The sequence below is a fragment of the Pelobates fuscus genome, chromosome 12 (assembly GCF_036172605.1).
Source record: "Pelobates fuscus isolate aPelFus1 chromosome 12, aPelFus1.pri, whole genome shotgun sequence".
NCBI classification, from domain to species: domain Eukaryota; kingdom Metazoa; phylum Chordata; class Amphibia; order Anura; family Pelobatidae; genus Pelobates; species Pelobates fuscus.
In genome coordinates this window covers 59475274-59494582 of record NC_086328.1, presented here as the reverse complement: position 1 = coordinate 59494582, position 19309 = coordinate 59475274, and the positions used below count along the sequence as shown (strand labels likewise).

The 19309-nt window shown below is 43.5% G+C and overlaps 1 protein-coding gene across 1 annotated transcript in view; it reads right to left on the bottom strand.

Moving 5' to 3' along the window:
* Positions 1-467: 467 nt before the first annotated feature.
* The window catches only part of SLC6A2 (solute carrier family 6 member 2), a 1625321-nt gene continuing 1606479 nt past the window's right edge, over positions 468-19309 (bottom strand). The window contains exon 15 of the mRNA XM_063437889.1: positions 468-1833. Coding sequence (XP_063293959.1) covers positions 1810-1833 — 24 coding nt within the window. The 3' untranslated portion in view covers positions 468-1809. The remainder of the gene's footprint in view (positions 1834-19309) is intronic.

The window sequence follows — 19309 nt, the reverse complement described above, 5'->3', positions numbered from 1 at the left end:
TGCCAGGGAACAAAACCTGAAAGAAAGATACGTGTGGCTACTTGCAATGGGGAATTATTGACTTGTCCAGATCCTTGCACCCAAAACATGTAAAGGAAACTAACTGGATCTATTGATACAGTATTTTGCAAAAATATACTCTGGGGGAAAAAATGGAAAAACAGAGAAACAGGGAAATAAAAAGATGCAGAAAGAGAGAAGGGAATAATTACAGGGAGAATAAGAGGGAGAAGAGAAAAGGAAAGAAGAGGAAAAATAAGAGGGGGAAAAAATAAACGAATGAGAGGGAGAAAAATAGGAAGAATGAGAAAAGGGAAAGAGTGAGAACAAGAGGGGAAAGAGAAAAGGAAAAAAAGAGGAAGAATAAGGAGGAGATATAAAAAACAAGAGAGCGAACAAGAGGTTTAAAGAGAAAAGGATAAGGGAGAAAAAGTGGAAGAAAGAACGAGAGGGCAAACAAGAGGGAGAAAGACAAAGAATGAGAGTGAAAATAGTGAGAAAAAGAGAAAGGAAAGACAAGGATGAAAAGAGAAGGAAAGAATGAGAGGCAGAACAAGAGGGAAAAGGAAAAAGAGAGAGGCAGGAAGGAAGGTCCATCAGATCCATTGCAAAAGGTTTTGTGTCAATGTTCACACTGATATCTCATTGGCTGAAGTACCTTCCAATCAGAAATGTTATGTGAAAATAGTAGACATGGTAATAGGGGCAGGGTTAAAAGCATAAAATCTTTGGGGGTTTTTGCAGAAAAATAAAACATGTCTGTAAGTAATAATTGTAAATTACACTCTTCTAAATAAAGTATAGATTGACACAGTGCAGATCATTGCTAACATGAAGGATGAAACGAACACAACTGCAAGAGACAAATAGAGCTATTCCCTAAAATGAGAATTCAAAGTGAATGTCAAATTTATGGTCAATATAGCCAAATTGGGAACATGTTTAAGTCTAAGCTTTCAATATAGTTGGCTTTAAGTTTGAAATGTACTTCGAATCCACTTTCAATTATGACTTTCGGAAATAACCCTGATAATCTAGATGATATGTATTAAGATAACTTTCTCCACCCACATATAATGTACATTACATCTTTATTTATTTTTAACTACAACTTATCTTTAAACACTCTAAAAGTGCTATAACCATTTTTGAGTGTTTGACATGAACAGTGGTTATCTTTAGTGTTCACAGCTAAACTCCTTTGTCACTGATGTGCAAATGAAGTAATTATATTTCTCCAGACAAAATATTTGTGAATTATGAATTATCAAGATCCAGCCTTAATGAATTGCCATTAAACTCTTTGTACAGACAAAGTCACACTGGTTTCAGTTCTCAGTAAACTGTAGTAATTACATTACTACAATACTATACTATAAAAGTAGTAGAATAATCTATCTCTGTAAGTGTAGCAGTTCTGCAATAGTACTCCTAGGTCCCTGGCAGGCATTTGATCAGCTCGACACCATGTCAAAATGAGTAGATCTCAAACGTATTAATTTTGCATGTCAGAGAATCCTCATCTAATGGTAATAACAAATTACTAATATTCGCCAGACTCGCCACTTCCATTTTTCTTTAATTGTTGACAATTGTCATAAGTAATTTCATATAGGGATAGCAAGAAAAAAAAACTTAGATTTTTGACAATACTTTTGAATATTTCAATAAAATAAATGCTTAATAAAGACATTGTAAAAAAGGAGGTATTGATAATGTTGAAAGCTGTCGTTTTCTCCTCTGGTGACAGCATCACCTTAAAGCTGACATTATACCCAAGCTGCCAAACTTCTTATATTGGTACAATTGTCATATAGCCATCCAATGGTGGAGCTGTAAAAAAAGAAAAGAAAACACATTTTTAAAGTAAATAGTAAACTTTTTGCCTTATGCAATTTCAGTGTAAATTATGTGTAATATGACTAGTCAAACTAATTATTGTACTTGTCTCTGAAACAATGCCAACAATCAAATTACCTGCTGGATCTGAGATACCAGAAAAAAAGAAAAATAATTCTCAATATCAGTGGTTCCCAACCTTTTTTCACTTATGTATCACTTTGTCAGGGTACTTCCACTGGCAGACATTTTGTGGTGAGATAGAAAATAAAAATGTATACTGTAATTCACCACTTAGCAGATGTGACTGCATTTTTGTAACAAAAATGCAAAGACAGACATACATTTTATTTCTCTGTAACTCTATTCATTCAACCCTGAGCAAAGAAATGCGGCTAACGTATACATAGATCAGAGATAAGGCTCTCTTACAGGACCTTATGTCTGCAGGGAGGGGTGTTAAAACAGTATGTATGTGTGTGTGTATATATATATATATATATATAGTGACCGAAAGCAGGGAATCTATATACCTCCCCAGATTTTGCAAGGTTCCTACTTTGTGTAATTAGCCCCAGGGAAATGTGTTATGTTATAATGAATGTTGCACTTTAAATATGTGTATATTTGGGCCCTGGGGTGGATCACTTGGAGAGTAGGGCGGGCCAGTGCTCCACTCCACATTTTGGAAGTTGCTTGGAACCTACAGGTGAGAAGTCCAGTTCCAGAGTTGCAATCCTAATTTAACTCACCTGAAAAGGATTGTCAATTACAGGTGCCATTAAGTACTCCCCTGCCAGAGGAGGAGAGCGATTTTTGTGTTTGATTTCTGTGAGTGGAAACAGAGAGCTGAAAAACACTGAAACAGTAAGGTTGTTGTTTATGTTGGGAAATGGACAAGCTGTGAGGATCCCGCAGGCGGCTGCGAGGGGAGGCTGCAGTCCGCTTGCGGCACTCACCCTCCAGTCGTCCGCGGTCCCCTTCCTGGCGTGCGCTCGGCGGGCGGCATCCTCCCAGCCACGGATGCCGCCCGCGTCTTCCTCTACGTCCCCCAGCGGCAGCATGCATGACGCTGCACACTGGGAGACTGCCCATTTTAATAAACGCCGGGGTCAGCCACCTGACCCGGCGTTAAAGGCACAGTGCCTCAATCACAGTGGGAGGTCTAGATATCTCCCTCGTGTGATTGTTAATTCTGATTGGAAATTATCCAATCAGAATTAACCTATGGATTTAAATACTTACCTTTCCTGTTCCTCTCTGCCCTGTTGTGGTCTTTGCTTGCTAGTATTGCTACTGAACTTGTGTTTCTGGTTACGTACTCTCTGGCTTGTTTATCTGACTTTGTGACTTTCTTTCTCCTACCCTTTGACCTCGGCTTGTTTCTCGTTATTTTTTCTTCTGGTTCCCCTTACTCGGCTTGTCTCCTGACTATTCTTTGTGTGCTTAGCCCGGCTACTCTAAGGTCCGGTACTGCACCTTGTGTGTGTGTGTTAGTGTGCGTGGTTCCCGGAATCGTGACATTACAACAGGGCCAAAATGGAACCTGCTGACATTTCACAGTTATTGGTTAATCAGGAAGCTAGAATGGATGGTCTAGACCACCGTATGGACCAATTTGCTCAGGCTTTACCAACCATACTGGCTCGTACTGCTCACTTGCAGCCTGGTGTCCAAGAAGCAGTTACTACGATGCCAGTACCTGTTCCTGCTCATGTAGTGCATATGACGCCACCACAGCGTTATAACGGTGATCCGGCATTATGACGTGGTTTCCTCAACCAAATTGATATCCATTTGGTGATGAATCCTCGCTCCTATCCCACTGATAGAACTAAGATTGCTTTCCTTATTAACCATCTTTCCGGGAGAGCTTTAGCATGGACTAATCCCATATGGGAGAATACGTCCCCTACCTCCTTTGCTGAGTTTTTTACAGCCTTTAAACGTACTTTTGATCTACCCGGTAGGGCTGCTTCTGCTGGCAAAGCTCTGCTTAGGGTTCGACAAGGGAACAGATCGGTAGCGGATTACACTATTGAATTCTGCACTTTAGCAGCTGAAGTGGTTTGGTATAATGACGCTCTCGTAATAGCATTCCAGGAGGGTTTGAACGCTTACATCCTGGATGAAATAGCGTCCAGGGAATTGCCTGTCCTTCTGGATGATCTTATTGATTATATCATCCATATTGATAATCGTATTAGAGAGAGACGTAGTCAGAGGCGTATGAATACACAGGTGGTACCTGCTTTGACCAATACTGCGCTACTAGCATTACCCCCTTCTAGCCAACCTCCCACTGAACTCATGCAATTGGGTGCTACTGGGTTAACTGAGGTTGAAAAATCATATCCAAGAAGGGAAGGGTTATGCTTTTACTGTGGGAAAAGGAGACATCTTCTAAGAACCTGCCCTGAAATGCAGGGAAAACTTCAGCACCTACGGCCTCGGGTGTTATGTCCTTATGTCCTTATGTGTTATGTCCCCCTCATGTCCCCATTGCTAGACCGTTTATTATGGTAAACCTTTTAGTTAGGAATACTACTGTGACTACCAAAGCCTTGATAGATTCAGGGGATGCTGACAATCTTATGGATGAGAGTTTTGCTAAAACCGCATCTTTGACTCTGATCCAAAAGGTTACTCCCTTGGCCGTGGAGGCCATAGACGGTAGACCACTGGAAAAACCTCTGGTGACCCATGAGACACAAGAACTGGTTATGTCTGTGGGTGCCTTGCACAAGGAAAGGTTGTCCTTTCAAATAATCGACTCTCCTACGGCCTCTATCGTTTTGGGCTTCCCCTGGTTGGCTAAACACAAACCAATGATTGATTGGGGTTGTTTGGAGATTCTCTCCTGGGGGAAATCTTGTCAAAGAGATTGTATGACCCGTGTTTGTCCTGTTAGCTTGCTTAATGTGCCCACAGCCAAACCACTTTCTGTTTCTGTCCCACCTGTGTATGCAGACCTAGCAAAGGTCTTTGAAAAAAGGGAGGCATATAAACTGCCCCCGCACCGTGAATAAGATTGTGCCATAAACCTCTTACCGGGTACTATGCCACCTAGGGGTAAGGTATATCCTCTTTCCGAAAAAGAGAACAAGGTCATGGAGGAGTACATACAGGATGCCTTAAGTAAAGGTTTTATCAGAAGGTCCTCCTCTCCTGCTGGGGCTGGTTTCTTTTTCGTTGCCAAAAAGGAGGGTGACCTAAGGCCATGTATAGACCACAGGGGTCTGAACAATATAACGGTAAAACGCCTACCCTATCCCCCTCATCACTGAGTTGTTCGATCGTGTTAAAGGTTCTAAGTACTTTACTAAATTAGACCTCAGGGGGGCTTATAACCTTGTCCGTATAAAGGAGAATGACGAGTGGAAGACAGCGTTCAATACGTGTAGTGGGCATTATGAATATCTGGTCATGCCTTTTGGACTGTGTAATGCTCCTGCTGTGTTTCAGGACCTCATAAATGATGTCCTTAGGGATCCATTGCATGTCTGTGCCGTGGTGTACCTTGACGACATACTTGTATATTCTCCTGATTTGAAGTCACATCATAATCATGTTAGGATGGTGCTTAAAAAGTTATTACAGAACGCACTTTATTGTAAGTTAGAAAAATGTTTGTTCGATCAGACCCCTGTGCAATTCCTAGGATATATAATTTCTGAACAGGGTTTCAGTATGGATCCTGATAAATTGGAAGCCATACTGTCCTGGCCACTTCCCCAAGGACTTAAGGCTATCCAGCGTTTTATAGGATTTGCTAACTATTATAGGAAATTTATAAAAAACTTTTCACCACTTATCTCCCCTATAACGAAGCTGACTAAAAAAGGTCTACACCCTAGGGTTTGGACTCCTGAAGCCCTTAAGGCCTTCAAAACTCTCAAGAAGGCATTTGCCTCTGCTCCAGTGCTACACCACCCTAATCCTTCTCTTCCCTTTGTTATGGAAGTAGACGCTTCTGAATCGGGTGTGGGAGCAGTACTGTCACAGAGGTTATCGTATGACGAACCCCTCCATCCCTGTTGTTACTTTTCAAAAAGGTTGTCTGATCCAGAAAAGAATTACGATGTTGGGAACAGGGAACTATTAGCTATTGTGTTAGCTTTTAAGGAATGGAGGTACTTATTAGAGGGTTCTAGACACAAAATTATGGTTATAACAGATCATAAGAACCTCTCCTATATAGCTGATGCTAGAAGGTTGTCCGCCCGGAAGGCTAGATGGTCTCTATTCCTTTCACACTTTCAATACGTCATTACCTATAGACCTGGTTGCCGTAATGCCAAAGCTGACGCTATCTCTCGACAGTATGAACCTTTAGAATTTGTTAACCCGACTCCTGAACCTATTGTACCTGCGTCTCAGATAATAGCTGCTACCCGTTTGGTTGTTTTGTCTACTTTCCTTGATAATATTAAGACATACCAAACCCAAGCACCCCCTGAGACGCCTGTTGGTAAACTATACGTTAAAGTAAATGACAGAAAAAAGTTGTTAACTTTATTTCACACCGCCAAAACTGCTGGTCATCCGGGGGTTACCAAGACTTATAAGGGCCTCCTTCAACAGTTCTGGTGGCCTTCACTTAAGCGAGACATAGTGGATTTTGTACAGGCTTGTCGGGTCTGTACACAGTGTAAGTCTCCTAATGTGAGACCCCAGGGTCTACTGATGCCTCTATCTGTACCCAAGAAACCATGGACCCACTTATCCATGGATTTTATTGTAGACCTTCCTCCTTCTGATGGTCAGACAGTGATATTGACTGTGACGGATAGGTTCTCTAAAATGGCACACTTTATTCCGCTTAAGAAACTGCCTTCTGCGATTCAGCTTGCTCAGGTGTTTGCCAAGGAAGTGTTCCGCTTGCATGGGGTACCTCAGGATATCGTATCTGACAGGGGCCCTCAATTTGTCTCTCGGTTTTGGAGGGGCTTTTGTGCTTAGATGGGGGTCTCCTTGTTGTTCACTTCCTCCTATCACCCGCAATCTAATGGTGCAGCCGAACGTGCTAATCAGTCTGTGGAATTGTATTTGCGCTGCTTCACTAATGCGCACCAGGACGACTGGTCTCCCCTCCTTCCGTGGGCTGAATTTGCCAGGAATACGGTGTCTCATTCGTCTACTGGCTTAAGTCCTTTTGAGGTTGCTTATGGGTTTCAGCCTTCTGTCCTTCCCGGTGCGTTCTCCGACAAGGGAATGCCCGCCTTGGACCAGCACCTCGCCTCTTTGCGGAAGATGTGGGATCAGGTCCATATTGTGCTGTCTCGTTTAGCAGCTGCTCAGAAGAAGTTTGCTGATCGCCGTAGGGGTGCGGCCCCTTCTTATGCTACGGGTGATAGGGTATGGTTGTCCTCCAGGAACCTCCGTCTCAAGGTTCCCTCGATGAAGTTTGCTCCCAGATTTCTTGGTCCCTACAAGGTGTTACGTAGGATTAACCCCGTTTCCTACTCCCTGAACTTGCCTCCTTCCATGCGTATTCCGAACACGTTTCACGTCTCGCTTTTGAAGCCCCTGCTGTGTAACCGGACGGCCCGTTTCCCCTCGCACTGTCTCTAGTGACATGTACGAAGTGGCTGCCCTTCTCGACTCTCGTGTTTCTAGGGGTCGGCTGCAATATCTGGTGGATTGGAAGGGTTACGGCCCTGAGGAGCGGTCTTGGGTTTCGAGCTCTGATTTGCACGCTCCCTCTTTGGTCCGCTCCTTTCATGCCCGGTTTCCTTTGAAGCCTTCTGCTTCCCGTCCTCTGGGTGGTCTTCGAGGGGGGGTAATGTCAGGATCCCGCGGGCGGCTGCGAGGGGAGGCTGCAGTCCGCTCGCGGCACTCACCCTCCAGCCGTCCGCGGTCCCCTTCCTGGCGTGCGCTCGGCGGGCGACATCCTCCCAGCCACGGATGCCGCCCGCGTCTTCCTCTACGTCCCCCAGTGGCAGCATGCATGACGCTGCACGCTGGGAGACCGCCCATTTTAATAAACGCCAGGGTCAGTCACCTGACCCGGCGTTAAAGGCACAGTGCCTCAATCACAGTGGGAGGTCTAGATATCTCCCACGTGTGATTGTTAATTCTGATTGGAAATTATCCAATCAGAATTAACCTATGGATTTAAATACTTACCTTTCCTGTTCCTCTCTGCCCTGTTGTGGTCTTTGCTTGCTAGTATTGCTACTGAACTTGTGTTTCTGGTTACGTACTCTCTGGCTTGTTTATCTGACTTTGTGACTTTCTCCTACCCTTTGTCCTCAGCTTGTTTCTTGTTATTCTGTCTTCTGGTTCCCCTTACTCGGCTTGTCTCCTGACTATTCTTTGTGTGCTTAGCCCGGCCACTCTAAGGTCCGGTACTACACCTTTTCTGTGTGTGTGTTAGCGTGTTTGGTTCCAGGAATCGTGACACAAGCCATCCAACCCAGTTAGCTAATTATTTTGTTTAGTTAGTGCTCTGAAGAGCAAGGATTTTGTTTTATATATTTTGTTACCTTTTATACCTTACTGTGCATTTATTTTGGAACCACAATAAAAAGAGCAAGTCCTTTTACCTCATCCAGCGTGTGAAGTGTCTCTAAATCCTGAAAAGACTGTGTAACACCCCAATCCCAGGACAAGGTACCAAGGGAAAGGAGTACTTTTGTCACTATATATATATATATATATATATATATATATATATATATATATATATATATATATATGTCTGTGTGTATGTATATGAAAGATACTATGCAGAAACCCCAGGTACAAATATTGTCTAAGAATAAGAAAGATGTTTTCACCAAGAATACATCAATTAAATCATTTGTCCAAGCTGTACATCACGACGTTATGAAGATTACCAATACTCCATCCCACCCTAATGAAAAGCTTACTAAGGAGGAACAAAGTGCCTTAAAGGATCTTATGCAGGATCCAACTATTATTATTTGTCCAACGGATAAAGGAGGAGCAATTGTAATCCAAACATACTCCAAATATCAGGCTGAAATTCTACGACAATTTAATGACGGTAATGTATACCGTAAAATCACGTTTGATCCTGTTAAGAAATTCCAGAAAATAATTATGCAACATTTTGAACTGGGAATATCTGCAGGCTACCTAGATGAGCAAGTGGCAAAAAATATTTTTGCTAAACAATCAAAACACCTTGTCTTGTATATTCTTCCGAAAATCCACAAAGATTCCCTTAATCCCCCAGGTAGACCAATCGTATCGGCGAGAGAGGGGTTGATTGAACCTATTGCCAAGTACGTGGATTTCTATATCAACAAAATTGTACAGAAACTACCTATGTGCATTAAAGACACCCCAGACTTCCTCAAACAGATGAGTACTATAAGCTTGGATGATACTGAGATTTTATTTGTTACTCTTGATGTACAAAGCCTGTACACAATTATACCACACAAAGAAGGAATACAATCTGTCCGGGAAGTACTTAGCAACTCTACTGCCTATCAAGGTCCACCCATAGAGTACCTTCTGGAGTTTTTGAATATTGCCTCACATGCAATTATTTAAAATTTGAAGATTCATTCTACCTTCAAAAGTCTGGAACTGCGATGAAGCGGCGATGGCTCCCTCATACGCAAATGCATTCATGCTCTGTTTTGAACAAGAACATATATTATCCAAATACCAGCATAAAATCATTAAATACGGGGGCGGAGCTAACCGCGAGCGCTGATGGACGCTTGTTGAGAGAGCTCCGGTTAAGAGACAGGGCAATCCGCTGCCATCAGGCACTTCCCACGACATGGGGCACCCCAAACGCCACTCCACTGCCCCTAACACATCGGGCAAACAGCCCATGACAAAATCGGCGCGATGGCTATGTTCCTCACGGACCAGACGGCCGGCAAAACGAGGCCCCAGGATCCAAAATGGCGCTGTACGACCCGGCGGATCACTCCTCAGCCCCTTCCAGCCCAGCAGCATCAGACAATATGTCACTCACCTCAGAGGCTGACAGGGACAGAGATCTGAAGGAGATTCTTAGAAACCTCCCTTCCAAACAAGATTTGGCAGCTATGCTGCAGAAACTGGAGGTGTCCTTTCAGAGAAAGATGGATGACATCTCTACAGAAGTCAGACAGGTCAGTGAGAGGGTTATCTCCCTAGAAAACGACCATGACTGCACTGGCACACAATTACAAGCCCTACAAAGTGACAGCTCACAACAAATGGCAGCTATGTACAGGACAATAGATGATCTTGACAACAGGGGGTGCCGTAATAATTTACGAATTAAAGGCATACCTGAATCAGAAGGGGAAAATTTACACACCATCCTACAAGATCTATTTAATCTGATCCTCCAAAGAGATGTGACAACGCCTATCCTGTTAGATAGAGCGCACAGAGCACTCAAGCCAAGAAATCTTAGAACTGACACTCCTAGGGACGTGATCTGCAGACTTCATTACTACAACATCAAAGAGGACATCCTCAGAATTCTCCGCCAGACATCCCAACCTCTCTTTTATCATGAACAACCTGTACAGATTTACCCGGACCTATCCTGGATGACCCTCCAGGCACGGAGAACACTGAAGCCGCTCACTGACCTCCTAAGATCCAGAAACATTCGCTATAGATGCTGGATTCCCTCTTGCCATTACAGCGACACACAATGGAGTCACGGCAACCCTCTCTTCAGCCGAAGACGTACAGTCCTTTACCTCTGCTTTAAACCTCCCGGAAGTATACATCCTGGACTGGTATGGGCCGGTCCAACCATCAACACAATATCGCAATGGGCTAGAAGAGAGAGGGCAAGCCCCGGCGAAAAGGCGCCATAACGACCAAGCATCGCACCAAGAAGGACGAAGGCCTCGAGACGGTCCCCACACACAGTAAAGAAACCCTCTAGATGCTCCATCGGTCATCACCCATCTACATCACGCTAACGTTAAATGACGTACACTTGTAGGGGAAGGAGACTCCTTAGATCACAACACACCAAGGCTATCTTTCGCAGCCACCCGGACCGGATTACAAAACCCTGCAGGGACTATGCACTGACCAAGACCCACACCAACACCGAAGAGAGAGGTACCCTTGCCTGATCGGAACCATGCATCCGCGGACAGCGCACCAATTGCTCTACCACCTCATGCCGAACGGCCAAGACAGACTGTTTCCTGTGAACGATTTTCACTGACTAACCACGGAAATCGACTCCTCCAAGCCTAGAGACTCATGTACTGCGATAGGGTCCAATGCGAACTATGCAGCTTTATGTCTTGAGTAGCCCTAGTCCAGGATCCTCAGGGGGTACCTGGAGGAGAGCCAGCTGAGTGCGAATATAAATGCCTGTTGAAAACAGATACATTATGTCAATTTTTCTGGCACCCAACACTTCCTCCGCTCCTCTCTCCTACCCTCCTCCATTAGTCTGACATACTGTTTCATCTCTACTTTTCTTTCCTAAGACTCTGACCCCCCAGACCCGCCTGTCTCATGTCCCCACTACCCTCACTTGTTTATTTCTAATATGGCTGTGTGACTTTTTGGCTATGAAAATATGAGTATATATTTATGTATCGCACTGTACATCACCCTAACAAGCTCAAAAAAACGTCATTGGGCTGGTAATCCTAAAATTTGCCACACCAAAGACAGCAACGGAAAGCATGGGGGGAGGGTGGGCATTGGGTCTGGCGGGGATGGAAATTGAGATGCGCTGACCTCTCACAAGCCAATAACCTATCTATTAAAGGAAACACCCAACCCGGGCCGAGGGCTACCACGGTCACTCTCCACTCCTACCTTACCTGACCGGTGGACACTAATTGTCCCATTACATCTTACTACCACCAAGCCTGATTCACCATTGCAATCAACTTAAAAATACAGATTGCCCGTCTCTTTAAGAAGACGTTTTGTAGAAACACTCGACCCCCCCCCCAAACCAACTGTCGGTGTTTCCCTAACCACGAGTGGAGCGCTAACCACAGCCTACGCGGTGCCGACCCACCTTCCCCGGAACCTAAGTGTCACTTGGGGAACGCCACCGGCAAATAAGGCTGTGCTACTCTACGCCCAGAACCATCTCAATTTCCAGCTCTAAAGATACAAGAGCTGAACTGTATATAGTTTATTTGTTTATTTAGTTTATTTGTTCACTGGTCATCAACTGCCAAAGAGATACTGATAGCTGGCCACATGCTTGATACCCTAGCCACTTAACGCACGACTCCAGATACACCATGGCCAACATCACTGTTGTTTCCCTTAATGTCAGGGGCCTTAACTCCCCCACGAAACGCACGCTGACCCTCCGAGAACTGCATACCTTGAAGGCAGATGTGACATTTCTTCAAGAGACCCATTTCAAAGCAGATGCGGCCAGTACTATTCGCGACCGCCACTTCCCCACAGGCTTCTATGGAAGCTTTGAGGGAGCTAAGTCAAGAGGAGTTGCCATCCTATTAAGAGCACATCTACCATACACACACATAAGCCACTATGCAGATCTGAGTGGTAGACTCCTCATAGTGAAAGGTAAGATAGGTAGCACCTTGGTAACATTTGCCAACATGTATCTACCAAACACTAAACAGAGCACACACCTAAGAAAGTACATCTCCAAAATAGAAAACCATATGGAAGGCATCCTCATAATGGGAGGGGATCTAAACATGTCCCTAGATTCGGACCTAGACACTACGTCCACATCCACATCATACAACGCACCCACCAGACTGAAGATGACCCAACTATTAGATAAAGCCTTTCTATTTGACAGCTGGAGAATCACACACCGGCACACTAAAGACTTCTCTTACTACTCCACAGTTAAGCATACCTATTCCAGACTAGATATGCTCTTCCTTCAGCATAGACACCTAAACCTCATCCAATCCTGCAAATATGGCCCAATCACCTGGTCAGACCATGCCCCTCTGACACTAATTCTACAAATCCCTACACTAACGCCCAACCTTTTCCAATGGAAACTAAATGATACTCTTCTCAATGACCCAGTTGTCACGAAGGCGCTCACTGGCACGCTACATCACTACTTTGTAGAAAACACTTCCTCCTCCACCTCCCCACCTATCATCTGGGAAGCCCACAAAGCAGTTCTTCGTGGACACATTATAGCCTTGGCCTCCAAACTTAAAAAACAAAGAGACGCACAGATAGCAAACTTACTGATATTCGACAACTAGAACACAACCACAAACAAAACGTTTCCCTTGCAGTCTACAAGCAGTTAGTGGACAAACACAACATTACAAACACTTCTTAACTCCAAGGTTAAACGTATGTTGCTACGCACTAAACATCCATACTATACACAAGGAGGAAAATGTGGCAAGTTGCTAGCAAGGGCCCTCCAACAAAACAAACAACGAACATACATCACCACAAACATAAGGATGGTAAGCGCACACACCTCCTACCCAACATACTCAGGGAATTTCATGCTTTCTACTCAGACCTATACAACCTCAGACAAACACCACCTTCCACCGAAGAGGTGACCAACTTCCTATCCACTCGAATCACCCAGACCATCCCCCCGAACATCAGACAATCATTCGACAGACCCATTTCACCGGAGGAATTTACCTCAGTGGTCAAACAACTCCCTCTCGGTAAGAGCCCCGGACCGGACGGCTTCACAGCCAAATATTATAAGACGTTCTCGAATACCCTAAAGTTACCCTTCGTGGCTGCATTTAACGCGCTCACGTCAGATCACACACTCCCAAATGAATCCTTAGAGGCCCACATAACCCTTATACATAAACCAGGGAAGGATCCCGAGGATTGTGGGAGTTACCGCCCTATCTCCCTCATCAACGGAGATCTTAAGATCTTCACCAAGATCCTAGCCGAACGTCTAAAACCAGTACTTGGAGGGCTAACTCACCCAGACCAATCAGGATTCGTGCCAGGGCGTGAAGCGAAAAATAATACGACAAAACTGCTCAGCCTCATCCACACCGCCAAGATAGATCAGTCCCAAAGCCTTATACTCACCATTGATGCCGAGAAAGCGTTTGATAGGGTAGACTGGTCCCTGCTCAAAAATACACTGCAAGCATTAGGTTTTGGCCCAAACTGGACCAAATGGATAGCGGCCATATACTCCAAACCAGGGGCGAGGATAAGAGTCAACGGCCAACTCTCCGATATAATACATATAACCAATGGCACGAGACAGGGTTGCCCCCTCTCCCCACTAATATTAATTCTCACGATGGAACCCTTTCTCCAGGGTATCAGAGGCTGCCCAGGCATAACGGGCCTTAAAGTAGCACATAACGAGTATAAGGTCACAGCATTCGCTAATGACCTCTTGTTCACGATTTCAAACCCGGAGACCTCACTGACTCACCTCCTACAAGAGATAGAGATGTATCACCAGGTTTCCAACTACCTGGTAGGTAAAAGTGAAATTCTCCCCCTTAACCTATCTCGAGGAGCTATTTCCACACTCCGCAAAACGTACCCCTTCCAGTGGCCCCCAGAATCGGTCAAATACCTAGGAGTCCATTTGGCCACACGACTAGACCGTTTGATATCAACTTCCCCCCCCTCCTAGCCACGATAGCAGCAGACCTCAAAGCTTGGAACAAACCACAATTTGGATGGCTCTGCAGGGTCCATATTCTGAAAATGAATGTACTTCCCAAACTCTCCTGCAAACCCTCCCCATTAAAATTCCTTTGCCCTTCTTCGCACAAACCAAAAAGATATTCAACACATTCATTTGGGCTGGAAACCCCCCCAGACTCCAATATGACTGTCTAACTAAGAGTAAACAAAAGGGAGGTCTTGAACTCCCCAACCTAGTGACCTACCATAACGCCATCAACCTCACGAGAATATACGAATGGGCGCATCCCCGCAACAACACCCAATGGGTACAGATCAAAGCCAACTTTTTTAAGACCCCACTCCATAACATCCCCTGGCTAGGACGGGAGACAGATCTAACAACACACAACGCTGCATTACACCCGACGATAACACACACACTACGGACCTGGCATAAACTCAGGAAGGAAAAACACATAGCACCTCACCCATCACCACTATATCCATTAACAGAGAATCCATCCTTTCTCCCTGGCTTGAACCCAACAGCCTTCCAGAACTTTCCTAAACAGACCCACACACTCTCCTTAGGCGACGTTCTCAATGACAAGGGAATAGCCCCCCTAGAGGACCTAATTCCGAACTCTGAACCTTTGGGTATGACCAGACTTAGAAACTCACAGATCAAACACTTCATACAATCAAACCAAAAACTCTTCTAAGGCCATAGAAACCTCACATTATTTGAAACACAATGCTCACATCGTACACTGCGCAGGGGACTAATCTCATCGTTCTACAAAACAATACGCCTACAACAGGAGGAGACCCTACCTAACTTCACAATAAAGTGGGACAGGGAGCTGAATACACAGATTCAAACAAAAGATTGGCAACAAAAATTCAAAAACATCTTCCACACATCTAGGAGCAATAGCACCCATGAAGGCAATTACAAAAGGATAGCTAGGTGGCATTATACCCCCACCCGCATCAATAGATTCTTCCCTAACTCGCCCAACATTTGCTGGCGGTGCAAACAAGTAGCGGGAACCACAAGCCACATTTGGTGGCTATGCCCTGTGATCCGAGACTACTGGGGAAAGATTGCCAACCTTATAGGTACTATAACGGGCATCAATCTCCCCAAGAAACCCAAAACCATGCTGTTCCTCCTCTATCACCAACCCATGGCCAAACACCAATGAATACTCCTCAACCACCTCCTAACAGCAGCGAACGCTCTCATGCCTACAATGTAGAGAGGAGAAGAATGGGTAGTATACTAATGTAAGGGTATTGGAAACGTGTAGGAGGTAGTATGAATTGTAATACCGATGGAGGCTAGAGGTACCAATCAGAATAAACATAAAAAAGAGTTTATTAGAAAAAATATATATATGTGTTAAAAATTGCCTAATAACTTGGCAATCACCCAGAGTGTCACACACAAGCTAAATACAGTGAGAGAACCTAAAAATCAATAAAGTAAAGTAAATAGGATGTTAAAAGAAAAGGGCTTGATAACTGAAAAATTCCGAAGTTCCAAAGTTGCACTCCAGTTAATGTCTGTAGAACACATGTCTGCGTTACAGAGGAATCGTAATAAGCATAAAGTATGGGGGGAGAAAAAGATAGGATGCTTGGGAAAGTGTGGGAATTTGGCAGAACTAGTGTCGATATATGATTAAAGGAAATACCGAGATACAAAGTCTGCAAATATCAAGCTCAATAGATTGGCATATGTGTGAGGATGTAACCTTTAACAAAAAATGTAGCCAATATTGCGCATTGTGTGTTCGCTATATGTGTGAGCTGGCAGTGAATCTTAGTGAAGCAACAAAACACTGCAAACAGCAGGCTCAGTAAATAGGCATATGTGTTAGGATGTAACAAAACATCAGACCATATTGCCAATATAACGCACTGTCTGTTCGCTGTGTGTGTAAGATCGCAATGAATCACCTTAAGACACCAAGTGCTTTAACACTATCGTATTGCCCAATCAATAAAGTATACACGGAGACAAAGTATCAATACACGCTGCCAGTTAGACGGTCCGTCCGCTATGTAGGCAGACTAGTAGTGAATAACTGTAACTGCAGGGCATGAAAGGCTGTCACATTATCCATATGGTTGAGGTAATGCTGGATAGTGTGACCGAGTATTGTAGTCTCTCTGTAAATGTAAAAGATCAGATCAATAGTCAGAGTGCTAGATAAAGCTAGATGTGCTGCCAGAACACAGGATTCAGCAAAGCCCACACTTGTATTGAATGTCCATAGAATAGCAGGGGGTAGAGAGAAGAAGTGACGAGAAAAGAATAATGAAAAAGCCAAAGATGCTAAATAAATTATCCGAAGATAATCCCCTGTGCCTTCAAGGGCACCTAAATCCAACCCCCCTAGTAAGATAGGCAAAGTAAGGAAAAGTAAGTGGAGTACAACTGTGGAAACATAATAATTTGTAGAGTATGGTATGATAAGCCACAATGTAATTCCCTTGACGCGCGCGTTTCACCCGACCAGGCTCGTCAGAAGGGAACCGGTCGGTGTGAGGCACTCCTTTAAAAAAGAGCAGAAAGCTCGTGATTGGTTGGCGAAAATAATATGTGATTGGTGAATGAGTCTGACTTCACAGAGATGGGACTTCCCATTTTGTGACGTTTGAAAAAGGGAGAGAGAATGTTAACCCCTCTACTCCCAGACAAAAGGGAAAAAACGGACAAATAGAAGATTATTAAGAGGGTAACTCTTGGGAAGTTTAATTAAACAAGTGGAAGGAAATACAGTAACATTTATGTTGCAAGTTGAATTGACAAATGAAGAATGGATCCAAGAAGAGATTTTGGTAGAGCTAAGCTAATAAAAAAGCATGGTTGATACTGATATTAATGAAACCTTCAGTGGAAGGTAATAAATATTAAAATAGTCCTAAAGGGTGGAGTAGATTATGATAAACATAAACATAATAGAAAAGGGAGGAAATGTCTCTGTAATAGGAGAAGGGGGAAAGGACTTGAATTTTAATGCCCCAACTGAAATAGTGGGGCAATATATAAATTATGATGTAAAATAATGTCACACAATAAAGTCAGTATAGGTAGTGGTGACATGATGAAAAAATATATAGTAGTAGAGAAATGAAGGAGGAAAAAATAAAAATAAGAAACTATATGCCCAAGAACATAGAATGTATTTGTAATAAATAGCATTGATGTCAATTTCAATACACAGGTAGGTATGTGTCTTGTCACCAACCTATTAGGAGGGAGATAAACCTGGTGAGAATATTAGATGTCCAAATCATAGGGAAAGAAAAGAGTAGTAAACCCAACATTCAGATATGAAGACAAGAAGGTTATGAAATTTAGAAGTGAATAATGTGTAATGGTCACCTATGTGGTAATTACTCAAAGAGAGATATATTCATGTTTTTTACTTATGGATGAAAGGAGTAAAATTAAACTCCTCATTAAGGCCATTCGGAGTTAGAGTTTTAAAGTAATCGATCCATCTTGATTCCCTCATTAGCAGTATCTTATTGTAATTGCCTTTCCTGGAATTCATGGACAGTCTCTCAATTGCTTGGAAGGTAAGGTGAGAGGGATCGGCACTGTGATGTAGTCTCACATGATTTCCAACCGGAGTGGAAATCTTCAGGTTCGTAATGGAACCAATTTGTTGCAGGATCCTTCGCTTGAATTGTCTGTATGTTTTACCGATGTATTGAGTCTTGCAGCTACATGTTATTAAATAGATGACTTTAGTAGAGCTACAGATGATGAATTCTTTCACCTTGTAAACCTTTGATACTTTTGTACTTTTGTACTCTCAACCGTTTTGGATGGTTTTACATATTTACAGGCCTTACAATGGCCGCATTGGTAGGTCCCTGCTGTTGGTGTGAGCCATGTTGGATTACACGTGTTTGGTTCAATGTGACTGTGCACCAAAAAGTCCCTGAGATTTCTTGCTCTGCGTGCAGTGATGCTTGGAAAATTACTAATATTATCTTTAAGGTCTTTGTCATACTATAGAATGGGCCAGTTGTGTGCCATGATTTCCAGAACTGATTCCCAATGTTGGTTGAATGTTCCGATGCATCGGATGTACTGCAACAAACAACTTACTGAACTGGTCCAGCCACCATCCAATCAAACTCAAATCAGGCATCACATATGGGCAATACTAACGGGCGAGACGCAACTGCTCCAACGACGAAACATTCCAACAGGAAGCTAAGAAATTGCGAATAATGTTCAAACAAAAAGGCTACCCAAATAAAATCCTGAAGAGAGCATACTAACAGGCGTCTGCAATTATGAAAGGAGGCATCTGCAATTAACAGAAGTGCGAGCCTATGAAATCAGAGACCCAAAACTGATTCCAAGTACATCCGATGCATCGGAACATTCAACCAACATTGGGAATCAGTTCTGGAAATCATGGCACACAACTGGCCCATTCTACAGTATGAAAAAGACCTTAAAGATAATATTAGTAATTTTCCAAGCATCACTGCACGCAGAGCAAGAAATATCAGGGACTTTTTGGTGCACAGTCACATTGAACCAAACACGTGTAATCCAACATGGCTCACACCAACAGCAGGGACCTACCAATGCGGCCACTGTAAGGCCTGTAAATATGTAAAACCATCCAAAACAGTTGAGAGTACAAGAACATCAAAGGTTTACAAGGTGAAAGAATTCATCAACTGTAGCTCTACCAAAGTCATCTATTTAATAACATGTAGCTGCAAGACTCAATACATCGGTAAAACATACCAAAAATTCAAGCGAAGGATCCTGCAACACATTGGTTCCATTACGAACCTGAAGATTTTCACTCCGGTTGGAAATCATGTGAGACTACATCACAGTGGCGATCCCTCACTCCTTACCTTC